At 37.4% G+C, this 25,549-nt stretch overlaps 1 protein-coding gene across 1 annotated transcript in view; it reads right to left on the bottom strand.

Moving 5' to 3' along the window:
* The window catches only part of DNAH7 (dynein axonemal heavy chain 7), a 330,709-nt gene that overhangs the window by 205,034 nt on the left and 100,126 nt on the right, over positions 1-25,549 (bottom strand). Inside the window, exons 17-19 of the mRNA XM_032755099.2 lie at positions 23,877-24,562; positions 21,003-21,189; positions 357-550 (exon numbers count right to left, since the gene is read on the bottom strand). Coding sequence (XP_032610990.2) covers positions 357-550; positions 21,003-21,189; positions 23,877-24,562 — 1,067 coding nt within the window. The remainder of the gene's footprint in view (positions 1-356; positions 551-21,002; positions 21,190-23,876; positions 24,563-25,549) is intronic.

Genomic DNA, 25,549 nt, shown 5'->3' with positions numbered 1-25,549 from the left:
ATGGTGGTGCACGCCTGTAATCCCAGATACTCGGGAAGCTGAGGCAGGAGAATCACTTGAACCTGGGGGGCGGAGGTAGCAGTGAGCCAAGGTCCGCCACTGCACTCAGCCTGGGAAACAAGAGTGAAACTCCATCTCAAAAACAAACAAACAAAAAAAGAAAACGATTCCACGGTTCATTCAGTGATACTAGTTACATTCTTAATAATTATCCAAAGTTGATTATATAATACTTGGAACATTCTCATAGAAAAATTATTATATAAACATGATTATATAGTTATGTTCTACTTTGTTCTAAAAATTAAGTTTAAGCAGATAAATTTAGTCATGTATTCTACATGTAAATTACTTACCTAGTGGGATCTTTAGTCTCAGAGAGTATCTCAAGAAGTTCATCATTGGACAAAAAAAAGAATCTGGGGAAAAAGAGGCGTTTCTTTTCCAAATATTCATTAAGTCCTTTAAGAATGAGCTCCAAAAGTTCATTAGATTTTTTCAGCCTTTCCAGCATTCTGTCAATGGTTACAACTGTCAGAACATGTTTGTCCTAAAAATAAAAATAAAAAACACTCAATTCAAAAATGTTAGATACTAACTCTATTTATATTCATATTATATTTGAGATTATATGTTTGTAATCAAACAAAGGTTATGTAAATTTTAAGGGGAGTATTTGTTTTTTAAAAGTAGTCTTGCATATTCTAGGTCTACTTGGCCTCTCTCTTTGATTCTGTAAAAGTCACATTGATTTAATCCTCAGCCCTGTTCATAACGACTCTCATTCTAAGTTGAGAAGTGTAAGAAACAGAAAATGAGAGAGAACACTGCCTGAACTCACAAGGAGGACAGTGGAAACAAACTGGTATGAGATATTTTCTTTTGTCTTTTATTCCTTGAGGAAAAGAATTCTAAACAATAAGTCATCATTATAATTATTATTTTGAATTTGTTATGAATAATAATAACATAACAGAATCCCTGTTGTATAACTACAGAAAAAAGTAAGGGTTGAGGAAATGAGGAAGAAAGTTTTCTAAGAAGATCTTACATTGTAAACAATGACCCTTGGAACTACTTTATAACACTTCTTGCTGAAGGACTCAAGTTCAAGGTGTGCTCTTCCTGAACTCTCTAGAGACAGACTGTTCCACCTTTAAGGCATGGTGAACATTCTCCCTTGAAAGTGTCACTGTGAGCTGTTTGCTTTAAAGTGATTCAAACACAATCAAATATTTTTAAAAGAGCTTTCTTTTATCCTATGTATTCAAAATAAGAATTATAACCAAAAGCTGATCTTAAAGAACTCATATTTTTAAAAAAGTAAAGAGTTTATTGATTTCTCAAAATTTCCAAACAGTAACCACTGAGTTTACGAAAATCTTTAGAAATACATATAAAAATACAGCCTAGATATAGTTGAAATAGAATTCTTTTTAGTTTTTTTTCTTTAACACATGGTTGATGTCATCTGGGTCTATTCTTGGTCTTATAATTCCAAAGTCAGTGTTCACCACTGACACCATTGACAATGTAAGGAAAGTTCTTTACTTAATAAGCTTGAAGGTGTTGAAAAAACAAAAAAGGTGCTAACACAACAGAGATTTCAATCGCCAAGTAGCACACCTCATGAAAATACACCAGACATTTATTAATGTAACAGGGCATTTTAGAAAATTTATATGAAATTAAATCGAGAATACTGTTAAAAACTAAATATTAAATTTCAAGATTAACTAATTAGATATTTTTAGTATTTAGCCATGACTGAGAGATAACCAAAAATGTAAGCAGTAAATTTTTTCCTATAGGAATTTTATTCGATTGCAGGAGTCTCTAAAGTATGTTTTTGTGAACATACTTTAAATGTGTCTGAAAAGGAAAGATATAATTTTTGCTTTTTTTTGGATTACAACAATGCAATTTGGAAACAGCAATTTGATCAAAGAAAATAATTATCATTATTGTTTTCTCAATAAAACATGAATATATAAATCATGTAATATAATTAGATCAACTTATCTTTAAAGGTGCATAATTTTTAAAAGGAATTTTATTATGCTTCTTTTATGTTTCAAATAGACATTCACACACACACACACACACACACACACACACACACACACACACACACACACACACACACACACACACACACACACACACACACACACAGCATAACAGACTCAGGCCATCTTGTCTGCCTAAATCCAAGTATCAAAACAGTGTTCTTAGAGTGCCACCTTCTGGAAAAGTATGCCTGTATTTGTTTGGGGGAAAAAAGCTGAATTGTGGCTAATAAATGTAAAAAATTCCTTTCACACATGAACAGTATTTGTTATTCTCAACCAAAAATTTATTGCAATGTTTCCATTCTTAATCTAAGATTTGAAAGCTAAAAACTCAGTTATTTAAACCAGTATATTCCTTTTGCTAAATATTATAATTGCCAAAATAACAAACAAACAAACAACAACAAACCATGGAAAGAGCATTCAGGTAAATTTTTTTTTTATTATTGAATTTACAGGGTCAAACCTATTTAACCAGATTAGCTTAGTAACTCTGAACCAAATATGCTACTTTTAAATGAACATAGGCAATAATCTATGTATCTTTGTATATGGATTTAAGATTTTAAAATAAAAGTAATCATCTTATGACTGGCAACTCAACTACCTTCACTCTCTCTCCCAGTGAGAAGACGAACATAATAAAGACTGTATCAGATAAAGAAAGGGGCCCAAGTTGAACAGACCTGGGGTCTGTCCACACTCTATTCCCTACTACCTGTGTGACCTTAGATCATTTGCTTAATCTGAGTCCCTTTTTTATTATCTTGAAAATGGGGATAAGAGCCCTCTCTCAAATTGGTATGAGGACTAAATCAGATAATGTATTTGAAGTGACTAATATGGTGTCTAAAACACACAGATACTTGAAGCGACCCTTTTACTCCCCCTTTCCTTCTCCTCACCCCAAAACTGTCTGTCGGAAAGAATGCAGGGGGGGAAGGATTGAATCTGGTGAAAGGGGAAAATGAAGCATTTACATCACTCCATGTTTTATGGAGTTAAAATGAACATTTTATAATCTTCCATCCTTCAAGAAAGGTATTTATCATAGTAAAATAACACTGACTTTAAATTCCTCTAAGGATCGCCATCAAATCCTGGTACAGAGTCGGCATTCCATGTTGAGTGTTTGAGCAAATGCAGGTTGAGCTACACCTGGGCTCATACAGGGAAAGTCAAGGAATGTAGAAGCCTCTATGTCATAGAAGGCTGGTACTTCATAGCTATGTCCTCAGAACATAGCAATAAGATGTTGTAACAGGAAGCTACTAGAAATTTGAATCTTAGTATGACTCCTTTTACACTTTAATTACTTTCTGACTCCTGCAGGGGAAGAAATGAATTATTAATTGTCATTTTTTTGGTTAAAAGAACACCGACTGACAATTTTTAAGTGTCTTCTTTTACTTCGCAACCACCCACCAGAATCTCAGCTCTAGTTACAATCTACTAGGTTTACATTTCTAAACCAAATGAATGTGATATCAGGGGCCCGAAACTTTGAGTACATAGAGAGCTTTCTCATTTCTGCTACTGGGAAGCTTCATAGAAAATATGGTTTTGTCACTGCTCAAGGAAATAAGAGAGAACACAAACAAATGGAAAAAAATTCCATGCTCATGGATAGGAAGAATCAATATCATGAAACTGACCATAGTAATTTATAGATTCAATGCTATTCTCATCAAGCTACCATTGACTTTCTTTGCAGAATTAGAAGAAAATACTTTAAATTTCATATGGAACCAAAAAAGAGCCCTGATAGCCAAGACGATCCTAACCAAAAAGAACAAAGCAGGAGGCATCACGCTACCTGACTTCAAACTATACTACAAGGCTACAGTAACCAAAACAGCATGGTACTGGTACCAAAACAGAGATATAGACCAATGGAACAGAACAGAGACCTCAGAAATCACACCACACATCTACAACCATCTGATCTTTGACAAACCTGACAAAAACAAGCAATTGGGAAAAAAATCCCTGTTTAACAAATGATGCTGGGAAAACTGGCTAGCCATATGCAGAAAACAGAAACTGGACCCCTTCCTTACACCTTACACAAAAATTAACTCAAGATGGATTAAAGACTTAATTGTAAAACTTAAAACCATAAAAACCCTAGAAAAAGAAAACCTAGGCAATACCATTCAGGATACAGGCATGGGCAAAGCCTTCATGACTAAAACACCAAAAGCAATGGCAACAAAAGCCAAAATTGACAAATGGGATATAATTAAACTAAAGAGCTTCTGCACAGCAAAATAAACTATCATCAGAATGAACAGGCAACCTACAGAATGAGAGAACATTTTTGCAATCTATCCATTTGACAAAGGGCTAATATCCAGAATCTACAAGGAACTTAAGCCAATTAAAAAAAAAACCAACCCCATCAAAAAGTAGGTGAAGGATATGAACACACACTTCTCAAAAGAAGACATTTATGTGGCCAACAAACATATGAAAAAAAGCTCATCATCACTGGTTATTAGAGAAATGCAAATCAAAACCACAATGAGATACCATCTCATGCCAGTTAGAATGGCAACCATTAAGTCAGGAAACAACAGATACTGGAAAGGCTGTGGAGAAATAGGAACGCTTTTACACTGTTGGTGGGAGTGTAAATTAGTTCAACCATTGTGGAAGACAGTGTGTCGATTCCTCAAGGATCTAGGACCACAAATACCATTTGACTCAGCAATCCCATTACTAGGTATATACCCAAAGGATTATAAATCATTCTACTGTAAAGCCACAAGTACACGTATGTTTATTGCAGCACTATTCACAATAGCAAAGACTTGGAACCAACCCAAATGCCCATCAATGATAGACTGGATAAAGAAAATATGGCACATATGCACCATGGAATACTATGCAGCCATTAAAAAAATGAGTTCATGTCCTTTGCGGGGACATAGATGAAGCTGGAAGCCATCATTCTCAACAAACTAACACAGGAACAGAAAACCAAACACTGCATGTTCTCACTCATAAATGGGAGCTGAACAATGAGAACACATGGACACAGGGAGGGAAATATCACACACTGGGGCCTGTCAGGGGTTGGGGGCAAGAGGAGGGAAAGCATTAGGACAAACACCTAATGCATGCAAGGCTTAAAACCTAGATGGCAAAAAAAAAAAAAAAAAAAAAACCTAGATGACAAGTTGATAGGTGCAGCAAACCACCATGACACATGTATACCTAGGTAACAAACCTGCACGTTCTGCACATGTATCCCCGAAATTAAAGTAAAATAAAAAATCATAAAAAATAAAAAAAGAGATAATGCAGTTTTGTATACTTAATGGAATCAAGCTCAAGCCTGCTTAGTAAATTTCTGGTGGCATAAATTTCCTAATGCAAAATCCCTGGACAACAGAAAATTGATAAGATCCTCATTAAACCTTTTGCACTTTAAGAAAGGAAATGTGGGTTGACAGAGTAGAACTTTAAACCCCTTACAATTTTAAGATTCCTTGACTTCATCAGGAGCAGAAATTCTTTCATTTAGATTCAATATATTTCTAGGATTAATCTAAATCTCAGGGCCCATTTGCCTAAAATTGAATTTTCAGAAGTTTTCCAGAATAAATTCAGAATTCTTAGAATTAACCATAATTCAAGCACCAATCTCAATTACTGATTTACTCATTTAACAAACATTTACCAAGTGCTAATACATGTTAGTGGCTTTTCTCAGTGCTTGGGTGACAACAGTGGACAAAACAAAGATCCCAGCCTCCACGGGGGAGACAGACAATAAATAACAAACATCATATTGATAAATTATATAGGAAGGTAGATGATGGATGCTATAAAAAAGAAAGAAGTGATAAGGAGTGCCAAAGAAGTCAAAGGTGGGTTAATTTCAAATAGGATTTTCGATGTGAGCCTCTTTATAAAGGTAGTATTTGAGAAAATATATCAAGGAAGCAAAGCATTAGCACCGCAGATATTTAGAGGTAGCACATTCCAGGAAGAGGGTCCAACCAGTGCAAAGGCCCTCCGGTAGAGTGTGTTTGTTATTTGAGAAGAAGGAAGGGTGGGGAGGAAGGAAAAGAAGGAGAAGGAGAAGAGGAAGAAGGAAGAAGATGAAGAGGAGGAAGAGGGAAAAGGAAGAAGGGGAAGAGGAGGAGGAAGGAGGAAGAAGAGGAGGTAGCCAGTGTGGCTGGAACAGAGTAAGTAAAGTGAAAAGTTATAAAGACAGAGAGGTAAAAGGGTGGAATGAGCAGATCAAGAACTTCCCATTTAATGAAACCATTAATATGTCCTCATATAGAAGTATTTCTCCCCTGGACACTGAGATTACTTAATCTAGTTAGGATAATCTCTACTAGATGTCGTCTAGAAAAGCCAAAAGTTGAGAAGCAAAATTGTTGTTAGTAGATTACATGGTTAATTGGTGAGACATGTCACTTCTATTTTTACTCTTTAATTCCCAGATCCATGTACTCTACCTATGAGAGAAACCATATGCCTGGAGTGGACAGAGAACATATACCATGTACACTCTAGAACTGCATCCCAAACTCCTATTATCTTCCAACAGTGATATGGTTTGTGTCCCCACCCAAATCTCACCTTGAATTGTAATAATCCCTATGTGTCATAGGAGGGACCTGGTGGGAGGTAATTGAATCATCGGGGTGGGTTTTTCCTGTGCTGTTCTCATGATAGTGAGTAAGTCTCATGAGATCTGGTTTTATAAAGGGGAGTTCCTCTGCAAATGCTCTCCTGCCTGCCACCATGTAAGATGTGACTTTGCTTCTCTTTTACTTTCCACCATGATTGTGAGGCCTCCTCAGCCATGTGGAACTGTAAGTCAATTAAACCTCTTTCCTTTGTAAATTACTTGGTCTCAGGCATGTCTTTATTAGCAGCATGAGAACAGATGAACACACACAGATAGAGCAAATTCATCTTCAATATAAGCCAATTCACTTTGTTTAAGGTCAATATTCATAGTAGGACCTTTACTATTACAGGTGTCAGTCAACTGCCTTATTTCCCTTGTAATGTGAGTTCCTTAGCATATGCAATGTTGTGTGGAAACTGTGATAATGAGTAAGTCATTCAGTAAGTCAATGAATGACAGTATTGGCAGAAACTTGGTGTGGGAAAACAAAAATTCATTTGGTGCAGACACAACACTGCTGGCTTCCATACTGAAAGAGGGCCAATGTAATATTCAATTCCCTCTAAATGGCTGCTGTATCAGAAGCATTATGTTAATTTCCGCCGTTGGCAGCTTGAGCACCCAGCAGTGTTGCTGAGGGGTAGTCTGCGATAGTAATTCCTTCCATAATTCCCACCCCTGCCATCATGACTTCTTCATTTATAGCTACAGTAGCCATGTATCCCAAGTTTGATGAAGATAGTTCTGGTCCATGCTTTCTTTCCCAGATTATTAATTGCTTTAACTCTCAAATGTTCTCCAATTTGGACAATATATTAAATGATTATTCTATTTCATAGCTCACTGTGCACATAGTGGCATATGCTGGTTGACATGTACAGACTAGGTCAACTGGTCAACCATATAATTAAGTTCCTCCTTTTGCAGTTGCACCTGTTACTAAGCAATCACATGGAACACAAATATGCTCACATTTAGGTATATTCTCTGACACCTTACATACCTCTTTCCCAGTCTTCCTTGTTCCCAATCCTTCAAACTTGTTTCCAAGTCCTTGATTATTCAGCAAAACTGTTTGCTACTGACCATCATCAACGTAAATTCATACTTCTGACCAAGCACTCTTTCCAAGGAAAGTTAAAAAACCAATATACTTACTGAAGTTATGCCCATGAGAAGAATTTCTTTCCTACTGTTCTTAAAGTCCACTCCTAAGTGGGGTTATAATTTCCACTTCTGGATGGTGCAAGCATATGCGGCACAAATATCTGCAAGCAACTCTCTAATTTCTTTAAATCCAATCAAGGATTTTCTACCATTTCAATCTAATTGAGACAGGCCATTACAGAAGCCAGGTTTGGTCAATAAAACAAGTAAACAGAACCACTCACAGCTCCTTGACTAGCATCTTGAAACAGGATCTCTGGTAAGTGCACCCACATCAACACATTTGACCACATCTAACTTACGTTCTTTCCTCCCTACACAAGCACCATTACAATATATTCCCACTTATATTTATCTCAAGCACCATTACAATATATTGCCACTTAAATTATATTGCCAAGGCTTCTGGCAACTGAGGCTGAACAGAGTTTGAGGGTCAGGGTACCCAGAGTCGATCCCAGAGTCAATTACATCCAAGTGTCCCCATTTTCAGTTTTCACCATCCCACGCTTTGCAATAAGTAAACTGTCTTTCACATAACAGATCTAGAAAGGCCATGAATTAAATTACATTGAAATTTGGCGACCTATTGAATCAGATTCTGTAACTCATTTTTTGCTATATCAAATTTGTAGCTATGAGAAATAAAAGGCTCTTTTAGGAAATCACAGAAGTTTCTTAGTTTTCTGAACACATCTTGAGCAGAGAATTTAAAACTGCAAATTACACCATGTCTTTAATTTCTCCAGGGCTTTTTAAGTAATTCAGCCCATCTCACCTCCCTTGTACTTCAAATTCTTATCATATTGACCTATTCAAGCAGCCTCATGGTCCACCAAACACTTCCCTGTAAAATAGATTGTTCATTCTGGAAGTCTAAGAACATAATTGATTGAGTGATTTTTACACTGCATACCAGATACTACTAGTGTCCTATTTTCAAGCAATAACTAGATCTTCACTACTCTAAAACCCAAGTGGGTCATAAACAATCCTAGATCTCATACTTGAGGTTCTGGTATAGTTTATTCAAGTTCAGTGCAGAACCCTTCTATATATTAAACAAAAAGGAATTTAACACAGGGAATAAAGTGATTACAAAATCATTGGAAAGCCCAGGGGTGCATACTTCCAGGACAGACTACTAAAACACAAGAACTGACTTTTCAGGATTTACTACTTCTGCCCCATTCAGGACTAAAGGATAACACCATCGGAAACACTGAGTTCAACAACCCATCATGGTGGCTCTGATGCTAGAGATCAGTGGGTGGGATCAGGAGGCTACCATTATCACTGCCGCATAATACCCATAAAACTGGTAACCAGATAATAAAGTCCTGTTGGAAAAAAAAGTCATGTGTTCATGATCTTGCTTGACAGAAGAAATAGCTAAAATGACAGAAAGCTGGTCACTTTCACTTTTTCCATCCAAATCCCAAATGAGTGTATCTAACTGACAAGATCTAATTCACTTCCAGAAAGTCAGATGTAGAGAGCCTGGGAGATGATCTTTTCTGCTTTTCAGCTCACTAGATAGAGGTGAAATGCTTGTTGCCAAATTATATTTACTACAGTAAAGAAAACAAGGAAAATAAAGAATGATTACTAAGTTTTTGGCGTGAGCAACAGAAAGAATAGTGTTTATATTTATTGAGATGGGGTTAGACTAGAAAAGGAAAATGTTTGGGAAGAAACTTAAGAGTGTTTTTGTCTGCTTTGCATGAAATACAAAAGACTTGGATGAGTCAAAAACCAAGTTTGGGGGTGAAATGCAGCATGCAGAGAGGGATTATCCACTTATTTCATCTCCATCTGGTGGGCAATTAACTAGTTCCCATCCCCTGAATCTTAGGAAGGGGGGCACAAGAGAGTCCCTAATAAATTTTCTAAGTGCTTGAAAGGAGAGGAAGCTGACATCTTTCCTAGCTGGAGGTCTGGTCAGTCACCAGGTGTGCTGACCTGCTCCAATGCTACTAGAACAGGAAAAAAACTCTGGGAGAAGATGGTGTGGTGGAATGGTCAGTGAAGAAGGGGCAAGAACTATATGCTCAAGGTTACAAAGTGGGTACAGAAGATGAATTGTGCCCTTCTGCAGACCCCACTTTTGGGCTATGGCAGGCAGATGAAAAAATTTTTTCCCATAACCTAATCTTAAAAGTAAGCAGGCATATGAAATTAAAGGCTGAAGATTTGCAAAATACTGCTACAGTATGGGGTTAACAGACATACACATCAAAAACATGTGGCAAATACACCATCAGAAGGTCAGTTTGAAGATGTAGCCAAATCTCCCAGATAATGACCAAACCTAGGGGAGATACTCAAGATAAAATCCCTCAGCAGCCAAATCTGTGTTGGATCTTCACCTGTCTACCCCAGGTTAATCTGTGCTCATTACATATCCACAACTCTCCAAAAGGCTAGACCAGTTGTGAAGACCAACAGAAAAGGCACAGGGCCTTCACATCACTGACAGGAGGTTAATTACCTTATGACCACCGACAAAAAAGAACAGCCCATTTTGCAGGATCAGGTATATCAGAAAATGTTCTCTTACTCTCACTCTCTCTTTCTTCCTCTCTCTCTCTCTCCCTCTTACTGTCTCTCTCCCCATCCCTCCCTTCCTTCTTCTCTTCACCTGGTCCTTGTCCCAACCCCAGATGAGAAGCACAGGAGGAGAGAAGTAGAGTGGGAGAGCAGTTTCCATATCTCCCCACCTGTGGAACTTCAGGTTTACCTGCATTGTGGGGAAGAGGAGAGCTCAGAGTAGAACAGAAGACTGAGGATTTGTAACAGGTACAACTAAGTCTTCATAGACAAAACTCTCTTAATAAGCAAAAGTGACTGAAAAATTCTGGAATTAGATTGAAAGATCAATAAGGGAGGCTCTCCGAGTGAGAAAGGGCACTGGTTGAGTATAGTTGGTAGCATGAATTATAAGATTATTTCATGTTTACACCTCAGGGAAACCAAGACATCTCAATAAAGCCAATTATATATATATATATATATATATATATATATATATATATAATTTTTAGTAGAGACAGGGTTTCACCATGTTGGCCAGGTTGGTCTCAAACTCCTGACCTCAGGTAATCCGCCACCTTGGCCTCCCAGAGTGCTGGATCACAGGCGTGAGCCACATGTCTTATTTTTTTAAATTATTATTATACTTTAAGTTCTGGGATACATGTGCAGAACGTACAGGTTACATAGGTATACACGTGCCACGGTGGTTTGCTGACCCTATCAATCCATCATCTACATTAGGTATTTCTCCTTCACACCACAACAGGCCCCAATGTGTGATGTTCCCCTCCCTGTGTCCCTGTGTGCTCATTGCTCTACTCCCATTTATGAGTGAGAACATGTGGTGTTTGGTTTTCTGTTCCTGTGTGAGTTTGCTGAAAATGATGGTTTCCAGCTTCATTAATGTCCCTGTAAAGGACAAGAACTCATCCTTTTTTATGGCTGCATAGTATTCCATGATATATATATGTGCCACATTTTCTTTATACAGTCTATCATTGATGGGCATTTGGGTTGGTTCCAAGTCTTTGCTATTGTGAATATTGCTGCAATAAACATACATGTGCATGTGTCTTTATAGCAGAATGATTTATAATCCCTTGGGTATATACCCAGTAATGGGATTGCTGGGTCAAATCGTATTTCTGGTCCTAGTTCCTTGAGGAATCACCACACTGTCTTCCACAATGGTTTACACTCCCACCAACAGTGTAAAAGCGTTCCTACTTCTCCACAGCCTCTCCAGCATCTGTTGTTTCCTGATTTTTTTAGTGATCGCCATTCTAACTGGTGTGAGATGGTATCTCATCGTGGTTTTCATTTGCATTTCTCTAATGACCAGTGATGATGAGCTTTTTTTCATATGTTTGTTGGCCACATAAATGTCTTATTTGAGAAGTGTCTGTTCACATCCCTTGCCCACTTTCTGATGGGGTTGTTTTTTTCTTGTAAATTGGCTTAAGTTCCTTGTAGATTCTGGATATTAGCCCTTTGTCAGATGGACAGATTGCAAAAATGTTCTCCCATTCTGTAGGTTGCCTGTTCATTCTGATGATAGTTTATTTTGCTGTGCAGAAGCTCTTTAGTTTAATTATATCTCATTTGTCAATTTTGGCTTTTGTTGCCATTGCTTTTGGTGTTTTAGTCATGAAGGCTTTGCCCATGCCTATATCCTGAATAGTATTGCCTACGTTTTCTTCTAGGGTTTTTATGGTTTTAGGTCTTATGTTTAAGTCTTTAATCCATCTTGAGTTAATTTTTGTATAAGGGGTAAGGAAGGGGTCCAGTTTCTGTTTTCTGCACATGGCTAGCCAGTTTTCCCAGCACCATTTATTAAATAGGGAACCCTTTCCTCATTGCTTGTTTTTGTCAGGTTTGTCAAAGATCAGATAGTTGTAGATGTGTGGTGTGATTTCTGAGGTCTCTATTCTGTTCCATTGGTCTATATCTCTGTTTTTGTACCAGTACCATGCTGTTTTGGTTACTGTAGCCTTGTAGTATAGTTTGAAGTCAGGTAGCGTGATGCCTCCTGCTTTGTTCTTTTTGCTTAGGACTGTCTTGGCTATAAGGGCTCTTTTTTGGTTCCATATGAACTTTAAAGTGGTTTTTTCCTAATTCTGTGAAGAAAGTCAATGGTAGCTTGATGAGAATAGCATTGAATCTATTAACTACTTTGGGCAGTATGGCCATTTTCACGATACTGATACTTCCTGTCCATGAGCATGGAATGTTTTTCCATTTGTTTGTGTCTTCTCTTACTTCCTTGAGCAATGGTTTGTAGTTCGTCTTGAAGAGGTCCTTCACATCCCTTGTAAGTTGTATTCCTAGGTATTTTATTCTCTTTGTAGGAATTGTGAATGGGAGTTCACTCATGATTTGGCTGTTTGTCTATTACTGGTATATAGGAATGCCTGTAATTTCTGCACACTGATTTTGTATCCTGAGACTTTTCTGAAGTTGCTTATCAGCTTAAGGAGATTTTGGGCTGAGATGATGGAGTTTTCTAAATATACAATCATGCCATCTGCAAACAGAGACAATCTGACTTCCTCTCTATTTGAATACTATTTATTTATTTATAGAGATGGAATCTCACTCCACCTTCCTGGCTGCAGTGTAGTGGCACAATCTCAGTTGACTGCAACCTCTGCCTCCCGGGTTCAAGCAATTCTCCTGTCTTAGCCTCCCAAGTAGCTGGGACTACAGTCACGCGCCACTACACCTGGCTAATTTTTGTATTTTTAGTAGAGACGGAGTTTCACCTTGTTGGTCAGGCCGATCTCGAACTCCTGACCACGGGTGATCCACCTGCCTCAGCCTCCCAAAGTACTGGGATTACAGGCATGAGCCACCATGCCTGGCTTACCCTTTATTTCTTTCTCTTGCCTGACTGCCCTGGCCAGAACTTCCAGTACTATGTTGAATAGGAGTGGTGAGAGAGGGCATCTTTGTCTTGTGCCGGTTTTCAGAGGGAATGCTTCCAGCTTGTGCCCATTCAGTATGATATTGGCTGTGGGTTTGTCATAAATACCTTATTATTTTGAGATATGTTCCATCAATACCTAGTTTATTCAGTTTTTAGCATAAAGTGGTGTTGAATTTTATCAAAAGCCTTTTCTGCATCTATTGAGATAATCATGTGGTTTTTGTCATTGGTTCTGTTTATGTGATGGATTATGTTTACTGATTTACGTATGTTGAACCGGGCTTGCATCCCAGGGATGAAACTTACTTGATCATGCTGGATAAGCTTTTTGATGTGCTGCTGGATTTGGTTTGCCAGTATTTTATTGAGGATTTTTGCATCAATGTCCATCAGGGTTATTGGCCTGAAATTTTCTTTTTTTGTTGTGTCTCTGCCAGGTTTTGGTATCAGGATGATGCTGGCCTCATAAAATGGGTTAGGGAGGAGTCCCTCTTTTTCTATTCTTTGGAATAGTTTCAAAAGGAATGGTACCAGCTCTTCTTTGCACTCCTCTGGTAGAATTTGGCTGTGAATCTGTCTGGTCCTGGGCTTTTTTTGGTTGGTAGGCTATTAATTACTGCCTCAATTTCAGAACTTGTTATTAGTCTATTCACGGATTCAACTTCTTCCTGGTTTAGTTTTGGGAGGGTGTTATGTGTCCAGGAATTTATCCATTTCTTCTAGGTTTTGTAGTTTATTTGTGTAGAGGTGTTTACAGTATTCTCTGTGATGGTAGTTTGTATTTCTGTGGGGCCAGTGGTGAAATCCCCTTTATCTTTTTTTTATTGTGTCTATTTGATTCTTCCCTCTTTTCTTCTTTATTAGTATGGCTAGCAGTCTATCTATTTTGTTAATCTTTTCAAAAAACCAGCTCCTGGCTGAGCGTGGTGGCTCATGCCTGTAATCCCAGCACTTTGGGAGGCCGAGGTGGGCAGATCACAAGGTCAAGAGATCGAAACCATCCTGGCTAACACAGTGAAACCCCATCTCTACTAAAAATACAAAAACAAAATTAGCCAGGCGTGGTGGCGGTTGCCTGTAGTCCCAGCTACTCGGGAGGCTAAGGCAGGAGAATGGCATGAACCCAGGAGGCGGAGCTTGCAGTGAGCCGAGATTATGCCACTGCATTCCAGCCTAGGCAACAAAGTGAGGCTCTGTCTCAAAAAAAAAACAAAAAAAAACAGCTCCTGGATTCAATGATTTTTTTTGAAGGGTTTTTGTGTCTCTATCTCCTTCATTTCTGCTCTGATCTGTTATTTCTTGCCTTCTGCTAGCTTTTGAACTTGTTTGCTCTTGGTTCTCTAGTTCTTTAAATTGTGATGTTAGGGTGTCGATTTTAGATCTTTCCCACTTTCTCCTGTGGGCATTTAGTGCTATAAATTTCCCTCTAAACACTGCTTTACCTGTATCCCAGAGATTCTGGTATGTTGTGTCTTTGTTCTCATCGGCTTCAAAGAACTTATTTATTTCTGCCTTAATTTAGTTATTTACCCAGTAGTCATTCAGGAGCAGGTTGTTCAGTTTCCATGTAGTTGTGAGGTTTTGAGTGAGTTTCTTAACCCTGAGTTCTAATTTGATTGCACCATGGTCTGAGAGACTGTTTGTTATGATTTCTGTTCTTTTGCATTTGCTGAGGAGTGTTTTACTTCCAATTATGTGGTCAAATTTAGAGTAAGTGTGATGTGGTACTGAGAAGAATGTATATTCTGTTGATGTGGGGCAGAGTGTTCTGTAGATGTCTATTAGGTCTGCTTGGTCCACAGCTGGGTTGAAGTCCTGAATATCCTTGTTAATTTTCTGTCTCGTTGATCTGTCTAATATTGTGGGGTGTTAAAGTCTCCCACTATTATTGTGTGGGAGTCCAAGTCTCTTTTTAGGTCTCTAAGAACTTGCTTTATGAATCTGGGTGCTCCTATACTGGGTGCATGTATATTTAGGATAGTTAGCTCTTCTTGTTGCATTGATCCCTTTACCATCATGTAATGGTCTTCTTTGTCTCTTTTGATCTTTGTTGGTTTAAAGTCTGTTTTATCAGAGACTAGGATTGCAACCTCTGATTTTTTTTCTTTCTTTTTTTTTTTTTTTTTTTTTTTTGCTTTCCATTTGCTTGGTAAATATTCCTCCACCCCTTTATTTTCAGCCTATGTGTGTGCTTGTACATGAGATGGGTCTCCTGAATACAGCACACTGATGGGTCTTGACTCTATCCAATGTGCCAGTCTGTGTCTTTTAATTGGGGCATTTAGCCTGCTTACATTTAAGGTTAATATTGTTATGTGTGAATTTGATCCTGTCATTATGATGCTACTTGGTTATTTGGCCCATTAGTTGATACAGTTTCTTCATAGTGTCGATGATCTGTACAATTTGGTATGTTTTTGCAGTGGCTGATACTAGTTGTTTCTTTCCATGTTTAGTGCTTCCTTCAGGAGCTCTAGTAAGGCAGGCCTGGTGGTGATAAAATCTCTCAGCATTTGCTTGTCTGTAAAGGATTTTATTTATCCTTCATTTATGAAGCTTAGTTTGGCTGGATATAAAATTCTAGGTTGAAAATTCTTTTCTTTAAGAATGCTGAATATTGGCCCCTACTCCCTTCTGGCTTGGAGGGTTTCTGCAGAGAGATCTGCTGTTAGTTCGATGGGCTTCCCTTGTAGGTAACTTGACCTTTCCAGCTGCCCTTAACATTTTTTCCTTCATTTCAACCTTGGTGAATCTGACGATTATATGTCTTGGGGTTGCTCTTCTCGAGGAGTATCTTTGTGGTGTTCTCTGTATTTCCTGAATTTGAATGGTGACCTGTTTTGCTAGGCTGGGGAAGTTCTCCTGGATAATATCCTGCAGAGTGTTTTCCAGCTTAGTTCCATTCTCTCCGTCACTTTCAGGTATACCAATCAAACATGTAGGTTTGGTCTTTTCACATAGTCCCATATTTCTTGAAGGCTTTGTTTGTTCCTTTTCATTCTTTTTCTCTCTAATCTTGTCTTCATGCTTTATTTCATTAAGTTGCTCTTCAATCTGTGATATCCTTTCTTCTACTTGATCAATTTGGCTATTGATACTTGTGTATGCTTCACAAAGTTCTCATGCTGTGTTTTTCAGCTCCATCAGGTCATTTATGTTCTTCTCTACACTGGTTGTTCTAGTTAGCAATTCATCTAACCTTTTTTCAAGGTTCTTAGCTTCATTGCATTGGGTTAGAACATGCTCCTTTAGCTTGGAGGAGTTTGTTATTACCCACCTTCTGAAGCCTACTTCTGTCAATTTGTGAAACTCATTCTCGGTCCAGTGTTGTTCCCTTGCTGGCAAGGAGTTGTAATCCTTTGGAGGAGAAGAGGCATTCTGGTTTCTGGAATTTTCAGCCTTTTTGCACTGGTTTTTCCTCATCTTTGTGGGTTTATCTACGTTTGGTCTTTGATGCTGGTGACCTTCGGATGGGGTTTTTGTGTGGATGCCCTTTTTGTTGATGTTGATGCTAATCCTTTCTGTTTGTTGGTTTTCCTTCTAATAGTCAGGCCCCTCTGCTGCAAGTCTGCTGGAGTGTGCTGGAGGTCCACTCCAGACCCTGTTTACCTGGGTATCACCAGCAGAGGCTGCAGAACAGCAAAGATTGCTGCCTATTCCTTCCTCTGGAAGCTTTGTCCCAGAAGGGCACCCACCAGATGCCAGCTGGAGCTGTCCCCTATGAGGTGTCTGTTAACCCTGGCTGAGAGGTATCTCCCAGTCAGGAGGCACAGGGGTCAGGGGCCCACTTGAGAAGGCAGTCTGTCCCCTAGCAGAGCTCAAGCACTGTGCTGGGTGATCCACTGCTCTCTTCAGAGCCACCAGGCAGGAACGTTTAAGTCTGCTGAAGCTGTGCCCACAGCTGCCCCTTCCCATGGGTGCTCTGTCCCAGGGAGATGGGAGTTTTATCTATAAGCCCCTGACTGGGGCTGCTGCCTTTCTTTCAGAGACACCCTGCCCAGAGAGGAGGAATCTGGAGAGACAGTCTGGCTACAGCGGCTTTGCTGAGCTGCAGTGGGCTCTACCCAGTTGGAACTTCCCAGCGGCTTTGTTTACACTGTAGGCCAGTTATATTAACAATAATATTTACATCCTATTTTTAACCTCTGAGGTTTTTAAAAGAACCTTTATTAGGAACTGCTTAGAATGAAAGCAATAACCTTATGTACCAAGCAATTAATCCAGTGGCCTCTACTATACACATCATCGCATTAGACTTCCTAAGAGAATATGGGTTTATGTTTATTTTCAGCTCTTTGGAAAGCATGAGCAAAAGCTTCCCTGAATACTAACATATGGAGAAAGAGAAAATGCCAAGCAGATGAAAAGGACAATCAAGTCTTTTTTTAATTTTATTTTTATTTATTTATTTATTTATGTATTTTTAATTGTACTTTAAGTTCTAGGGTACATGTGCACAATGTGCAGGTTTGTTACATATGTATACATGTGCCATGCTGGTGTGCTGCACCCAGTAACTCATCATTTACATTAGGTATATCTCCTAATGCTATCCCTCCCGGCTCTCCCCACCCCACGACAGGCCCCAGTGTGTGATGTTCCGCTTCCTATGTCCATGTGTTCTCATTGTTCAATTCCCACCTATGAGTGAGAACATGTGGTGTTTGGTTTCCTGTCCTTGTGATAGTTTGCTGAGAATGATGGTTTCCAGTTTCATCCATGTCCCTACAAAGGACATGAACTCATCATTTTTTACAGCTGCATAGTATTCCATGGTGTATATATGCCACATTTTCTTAATCCAGTCTATCATTGATGGACATTTAGGTTGGTTCCAAGTCTTTGCTATTGTGAATAGTGCCACAATAAATATACATGTGCATGTGTTTTTATAGCAGCATGATTTATAATCCTTTGAGTATATACCCAGTAATGGGATGGCTGGGTCAAATGGTATTTCTAGTTCTAGATCCTTGAGGAATCGCCACACTGTCTTCCACAATGGTTGAACTAGTTTACAGTCCCACCAACAGTGTAAAAGTGTTCCTATTTCTCCACATCCTCTTCCAGCACCTGTTGTTTCCTGACTTTTTAATGATCACCATTCTAACTGGCATGAGATGGTATCTCATTGTAGTTTTGATTTGCATTTCTCTGATGGCCAGTGATGATGAGCATTTTTTCATGTGTCTGTTGGCTGCATAAATGTCTTTTTTGAGAATTGTCTGTTCATATCCTTTGCCCACTTTTTGATGGGGTTGTTTTTTTCTTGTAAATTTGTTTGAGTTCTTTGTAGAATCTGGATATTAGCCATTTGTCAGATTAGCAGATTGCAAAAATTTTCTCCCATTCTGTAGGTTGCCTGTTCACTCTGATAGTAGTTTCTTTTGCTGTGCAGAAGCTCTTTAGTTTAACTATACCCCATTTCAATTTTGGCTTCTGTTGCCATTGCTTTTGGTGTTTTAGACATGAAGTCCTTGCCCATGCCTATGTCCTGAATGGTATTGCCTAGGTTTTCTTCTAGGGTTTTTATGGTTTTAGGTCTAACACTTAAGTCTTTAATCCATCTTGAATTAATTTTTGTATAAGGTGTAAGGAAGGGGTCCAGTTTCAGCTTTCTACATATGGCTAGCCAGTTTTCCCAGCACCATTTATTAAATAGGGAATCCTTTCCCCATTTCTTGTTTTTGTCAGGTTTGTCAAAGATCAGATGGTTGTAGATGTGTGGTATTATTTCTGAGGGCTCTGTTCTGTTCCATTGGTCTATATCTCTGTTTTGGTATCAGTACCACACTGTTTTGGTTACTGTAGCCTTGTAGTATAGTTTGAAGTCAGGTAGCACGATGCCTCCAGCTTTGTTCTTTTGGCTTAGGATTAAGACAATCATGTCTTAAGCAAAAGTAAATGTAGTGTTACTCTCCCCTCCCCAACAGAAAATACCTATTTATTTAGAAATGAGGGTAAGTAATGTTGTTTGTTTGTTTCCAGGGGTTTTATAGATAAAAATTTGCCTCCTTTATTTACAAGGCCTAACATAGCTGCCCTTTCAAGGAACTGAGGTATCTATAAAATTTCTTAGCAATATGGAATTTTGCAGAGTATTTTGATTAAATATTTAAAAAGAATTTAACTTTTTAAATATACTAACTGAAAGAATACAAGTATCTACTTTTTGTTTTTTAAAACAACAAAAAATTCCCCTTCATCACCTTCTAAATGAAAATGTATCCATATTATACAGATTTTGCACTTCTGTGAGGAAACTATAAATAAAAGACTGAATTTATGACATAAATTAATTAGAGAAGATTGTGTTACAAAGCAACTTACTAATAGGTTTTTAAATATGGAATTAATTCCAATGTGATTAATTTTACAAAAGTTTGGTTTATAAAAAGATTTGCTTCAGGTATTATTATATAAATGAGGTAAAGATTAAATAAATAAAACCATGTCCATCTTTCTGAATATTTTCCTATCAAATCATATAATTGATGTCAATACAGTATTATCAATATTTCGGATTATAGTAACAGCTCTTAAAGTTTAAGTAACAATTAAGATATGCATATTTCTATTTCAGGGTAGGACATTTTTAAGATAATACTTATCCTACCTTATAGTACAATATTTTATCAAAATACCAATGAAGAAGTTTATATTCATTTAATGATATGATTTAATAACTAATTTTTTTCTATTTTAATATTTAATGGCACACAATCATGCTTCTGAGGCAATAAAGAAATGTATTCTGCCAGCCATGGTGGCTCACGCCTGTAATCCCAGCACTTTGGGAGGCCAAGGCGGGTGGATCACTTGAGTTCAAGAGATCGAGACCAGCCTGGTCAACACGGTGAAACCCGGTCTCTACTAAAAATACAAAAAGTAGCTGGGCATGGTGACACATGCCTGTAATCTCAGTTACTTGGGAGGCTGAGGCAGGAGAATCGCTTGAGCCTGGGAGGCAAAGGTTGCAGTAAGCCGAGGTAGCACCACTGCACTCCAGCCTGGGCGACAGAGCGAGACTCTGTCTCAAAAAAAAAAAAAAAGTCTTCTGAATTGAACAAAAAAACGTACTTTTTTTAGAGTTACTGGTTTTTATTAAATTCTCTCTCTAGCTTAAATTTTAAGTTCTCCTCCACAGTATTTGTGTATTTTTCTTTCCTTATTGCATTTTATTTGCATTTATTGGACTTTTGAGATATATTTATCTTTGCAACTCATCTTTTTTTAGGTCCCTACCAGAAAAATGTGTTGAGTGGTTGGCATACTGACATGTGTGCACCACAGTGAGTTTCAGTGGGTTGCATTCCATAACACGAGAGCCACAGAATAGACAGAGACAGCAAGTACCTAGTACAGTGTCTTCCCTCCAGAGCATCAGATAAGAACCAATAATAGAATCAAAGGTTGTTAAACAATGCAAATTCCCATTTGGACCTCAAGGAGTAATCAGAACAAAATATCTACTTTTGCTTGCAACACTTTCTGCTCCTGGCATTCTAAAATAATAGCTGAAAAGACAATATATATATGAAATAGATAATGGCTTATTGGAAACAATAATGGCTTATATGGATTTCTGAAAACAAAAATCATGTCACTTCAACCAAACAATGACATTTTTGGAGATTTTTTCACCTACCTGCATGACACTTCTCATTATATCTCTCCATGTCTTATCAACAGCTGTAAATCGTCTGCCTTCCTCAGGCATTTGAGACATAATGTCTGGAGAGCTGAAAATGGGCTCCAGATACAGCCATGTGGCTTGGACTTTGAGCCATTCATCCAGAATCTCCTGAAGCAGTAGGAGCTTGCCCTCCCATTCTCTGAGGAGCAAAACACAGTGGCTGTTACTGACAGCAAACCAAGCAAATGTTTCAAATGACAAAATTCAAAACCACAACTAGATTGTCAATGTTGTATATAATGTTATACAATTGTTATACATTATATACAATCTCATATATAATGTATATAATATTCCAATTTCCATTCATCTAGTTGCATTTAAAGATAAATCACTAGATTTGTTCTACAAAATATGTTTAAAGATAATAATATAACATTTATGCTTATACAGATATACATGTTAAGATATACTTACCTACTATTGGGCTGGTTTCTGTATATGTCATAGCGATAAACCTTTCTGCTATCTAGTTCCATGGCTAGACAGTACAAATTGAAAAACAAGATTTTGTTGACAGTAAAGGTATTCTCAATCAAGGGTACGCTGAGTTTCTGAGGAAAGATAGTTATATCCAATACTCCTTTCCTTTAACATTCTTTTTCCCCCTTAATTTGGGCTCATAAAGGCTTTATTTCTAGAATAAAGCCCTTATTTCTAAAATATAGTTGACCCTTCAACAACATAGGTTTCAACTGTGTAGGTCCACTTTTACACAGATTTTTTTCAATAAAGGTTACATGGACTTTGCCTGACTCTCCTGTCTCCCCTTCCACCCTCTCCACCTCTTCTGCTTCTGCCATCCCTGAGACAACAAGAGCAACCCCTCCTCTTCCTCGGTATACTCAACATGAAGATGACGAGGATGAAGATCTTCATGATGATCCACTGGCACTTAATAAATAGTAAATATATTTTTCTCATGATTTTCTTAATAACATTTTCTTTTCTCCAGCCTACTTTATTATAAGAATATAGTATATAATAAATGTAACATTCAAGGTATGTGTTATGTTATTTTTAAGGCTTCTGGTTAACAGCAGGCTATTTGTAGTTAAGGTTTTGAGGAGTCAGGTTATATGCAGATTTTCAACTGTGTGGGGGGTGAGCACCCCTAAAACCCTAAATTGTTCAAGGGTCAACTGTATTTCAATTTATAAGATGTAACTGGCATTTAAAGAAAAATCTACATACTCCAAAATAGTGTGGCACTCATGAGAAGGTGGAATATTTAAATTTACAACAGGTTATCAGTTCATTTCTAAATATAGAGAATATAGACAATGATTTAATTTCAAGAATAAATATAATTACTCCATAAACTAAAAATTTTACAAGCACAGTTCTAAGGTCTCTATGTGTTTAGTCCATCATCATGTCAACCCTGTGAGGTAGAGTCCGTTGTAACATCTATTTATCAATGGAGAGACTAAGGCACATAGAGGCAAGTGCCAGGCTCAAGTTTAGCCAGATAATAAACAATAGAGTCAAGATTTGAACCCAGACAGTTGTAATTACTCTGCTATCAGAGATAACATAGTCATAAGGAAGAATGATTTATTAATAGCAACTTCGCTTGAACCCAGGAGGCAGAGGTTGCAGTGAGCTGAAATCGCGCCACTGCACTCCAGCCTGGGCAGAAGAGCAATACTCCATCTCAAATAAATAAATAAATTTAATAGCAACACAACTTAGATGTGGCATAGTCTTATGTATATTAACACATTACTCATCATTTAAGTGGTGCTCTGTGATTTTAGATCTTTAAAACAAAGAAATGTTAATGAGTTTGCCAAGTAACCAGGCCTTTTCAGATGTCTTTCTAAAATATTTTTTTCAATGCTTATCAGTGAATTTGTTTAACCTCTTTGCACAAAAGAACTGAATGCTTCTGCTTTCTTCTGTTGTTCTTCCCTCTTTTTCTATCTAATTTTTGTGTGATTCAGAAAATTTCCAAGCAGCTAATGATATCATGCACAGTCCCTTAAAATGGAATCTAGATGTACCACTTTCAGAGTAGTTTAAAAATTCTTCTCTTAATGTGCACGCTGGAGCAAGCTGGCAGGAGGCAGAACAATCAAACATAGAGAACGAGCCAAGGCCAATCAGGACATGCCCAAGTGTATGGTAACACGTAAGTCACCAGAGGCAGATACTACCAAGCTGTTAGCATTCCCTGGCCATGCAAATCCACTGAAGACAGTAGTCTGACTTTGATGGACTCTGTTTTTTTAAGGTAATATATAGCCTGCTTAATGTAAATTACAAAAACTGGAAACATTGACAGACGGCTAGGCTTACTTTAATTGGCTGTGTATGATGCTTAAAACTCCCAACTAAAATTATAGTTTCATTCTTTTTCACTTATTTGCCATCCTGCATGCATATGAGCAAAAATTACAATAGATATTCAGCAATCCTCTATGACAAGCTAACATATTTTTAAAATAAAATTATTAACTTCAGTTCAGAGATACAAAATTATTTTTGAGAGTTAAAAAATAAGATCATATTGTAGGCAATAAAAACGAATATCTGGATGTTGATTGTCCACTGTCTTTGTTATGAATATAGAAGTTAACAAACCATTAAGATGATAGCAAAGGACGAGAAATCTTCCAATAGCAATGAAGCCATTGATTATAGTATCTTTAAATATTTAAAGATCTTAAATGAAATGCTAAGTATGAAATGCAGAATCAATTCTCAAAAGAAAATATTAAGTATGAAATATTATGTGTGAAATAATTCTCAAAAGAACTTTACATTAAATACAAGTGATTTTGGTAACATAGCATAAACATTGTCATATAAATATCACTTTACCTCATTTGTTTTTCATAAGGCTTAATGAAAGGAGATCCTCGCATAGTTTGTGTTTTAATAATATGGTCATCCAACAACATCTGAATTTCATCAACTGATGCCAAAATAAAAGTCCCAGTTTCTCTGTAAGAATGGATGACAAATTCCACTGCATCCCATTCAGTAATCATCTTCTCCATTGCCTTTTCAAGAGAATATTCTTTGCTAGCTGCTTCGCTAATACCTTCAAATCTGTCTAGATATGGTTCCAGATTCATGTCTAAAAAAGAGAAGACCGTGGAGTCATCTGATGGCTGCAAAGGGTAACCAACAATGGCAGACATGGCCTCCCAGTGCCTGGGGCGCAAACCAGGATTACAGATCACTTGAATGAGAGGAATGTGCTGCTTGAAATCTTCCACCTTTGATCTTACTTTTTTTGTCATTGCCAATGCATATGGAGAATCATGAAAGATTTTCTCCAGTTTATATAATCCTCTCCAGTAATTTCCAATATCTGCTTCTACTTGGTCTGGATTCACTTTGTGATATGGCCCTTCTGTCCATGCTCTATATTTGCTGCTAAATTCGACAGCAGTTTCATAAAGACGAAGATAAGAGTTCAAGCCATCTTGGATTCTTTTACGTTGAGGATATACAGATGGTGGCCAACCAAATGCTTCCTCTTCAGCATTAAACTGCTCAATCTGAAAGGATAGGTATTGAATATAGTAGTTATTTTGAAAGTGAATGATACTGCAAATTAAGTTTTTTTAAATATCTATTTCAAATGTGAGCCAAAAAAACCTTACTAAGCCCTAAAATTAAACTTCAATAATCTAGAAAAACTGAGCAGTAATCTCATTTTCCTATTTACTTAATTTCTTTTTTTAATTGACAAAAATGTATATATTTATGGTACACAACATGTTTTGAGAAAATGTATATATTATGGAATGGGTAAATAAAACTAATTAACATATATTACCTCACATACTTATTTTTTTGTAATGAGAACACTACACAATCTACTCTCTTAGCAATGTTCAAGTATACAATATGTTGCCATTAGCTGTAGTTACCAATCCGTACAATAGATACCCTAAACATATTCCTCCTAACTGAAATTTTTTATCCTTTGACCAACATCTTCCCCAATCCCCACTACCCACAAGCCCCACCCTTGTAGGCATCATTCTACTCTCTGCTTCTATGAGTTTGATTTTTTATTAGATTCCACTATAACTGAGATCATGTGGTATTTGTCTTTTTGTGCCTGGCATATTTGACTCAACATAAGTCCTCCAGGTTTTTATCCATGTTGTCACAAATGACAGGATTTCCCGTTTTTTTCCCCCTCTAAGGCTGAATAGCATTCCCCTATTTCTTTTTTATTACAGTTTTCAGAGAACAATGTCTGGTTACATTAGTTAAAATAGTTAATGCACATTTACATATATAAAGAAAGAGTTTTTGTCTGCCTAGACACATTGAGGAAACAGCATCATTCTCTAGTTAACAAGAACCTAAGTATTTTTTAATATACACAGCATTGTGTTAGGTACTGTGGAAAATAGAAAAAAAAGTATTATATTGCAAAATACTAACTCCAAGGAGTTAGTAATCCAGCTCAGGAGAAAATATATACATAGGTGAAAATTTAACTAATTTTTCAATAATAATAATATAAAGCA

This window comes from Hylobates moloch, unplaced genomic scaffold, assembly GCF_009828535.3.
Source record: "Hylobates moloch isolate HMO894 unplaced genomic scaffold, HMol_V3 SCAFFOLD_1, whole genome shotgun sequence".
Taxonomy (NCBI): Eukaryota; Metazoa; Chordata; class Mammalia; order Primates; family Hylobatidae; genus Hylobates; species Hylobates moloch.
The sequence above is the reverse complement of the archived record's forward strand: the minus strand, read 5'-3'. Positions and strand labels throughout refer to the sequence as shown.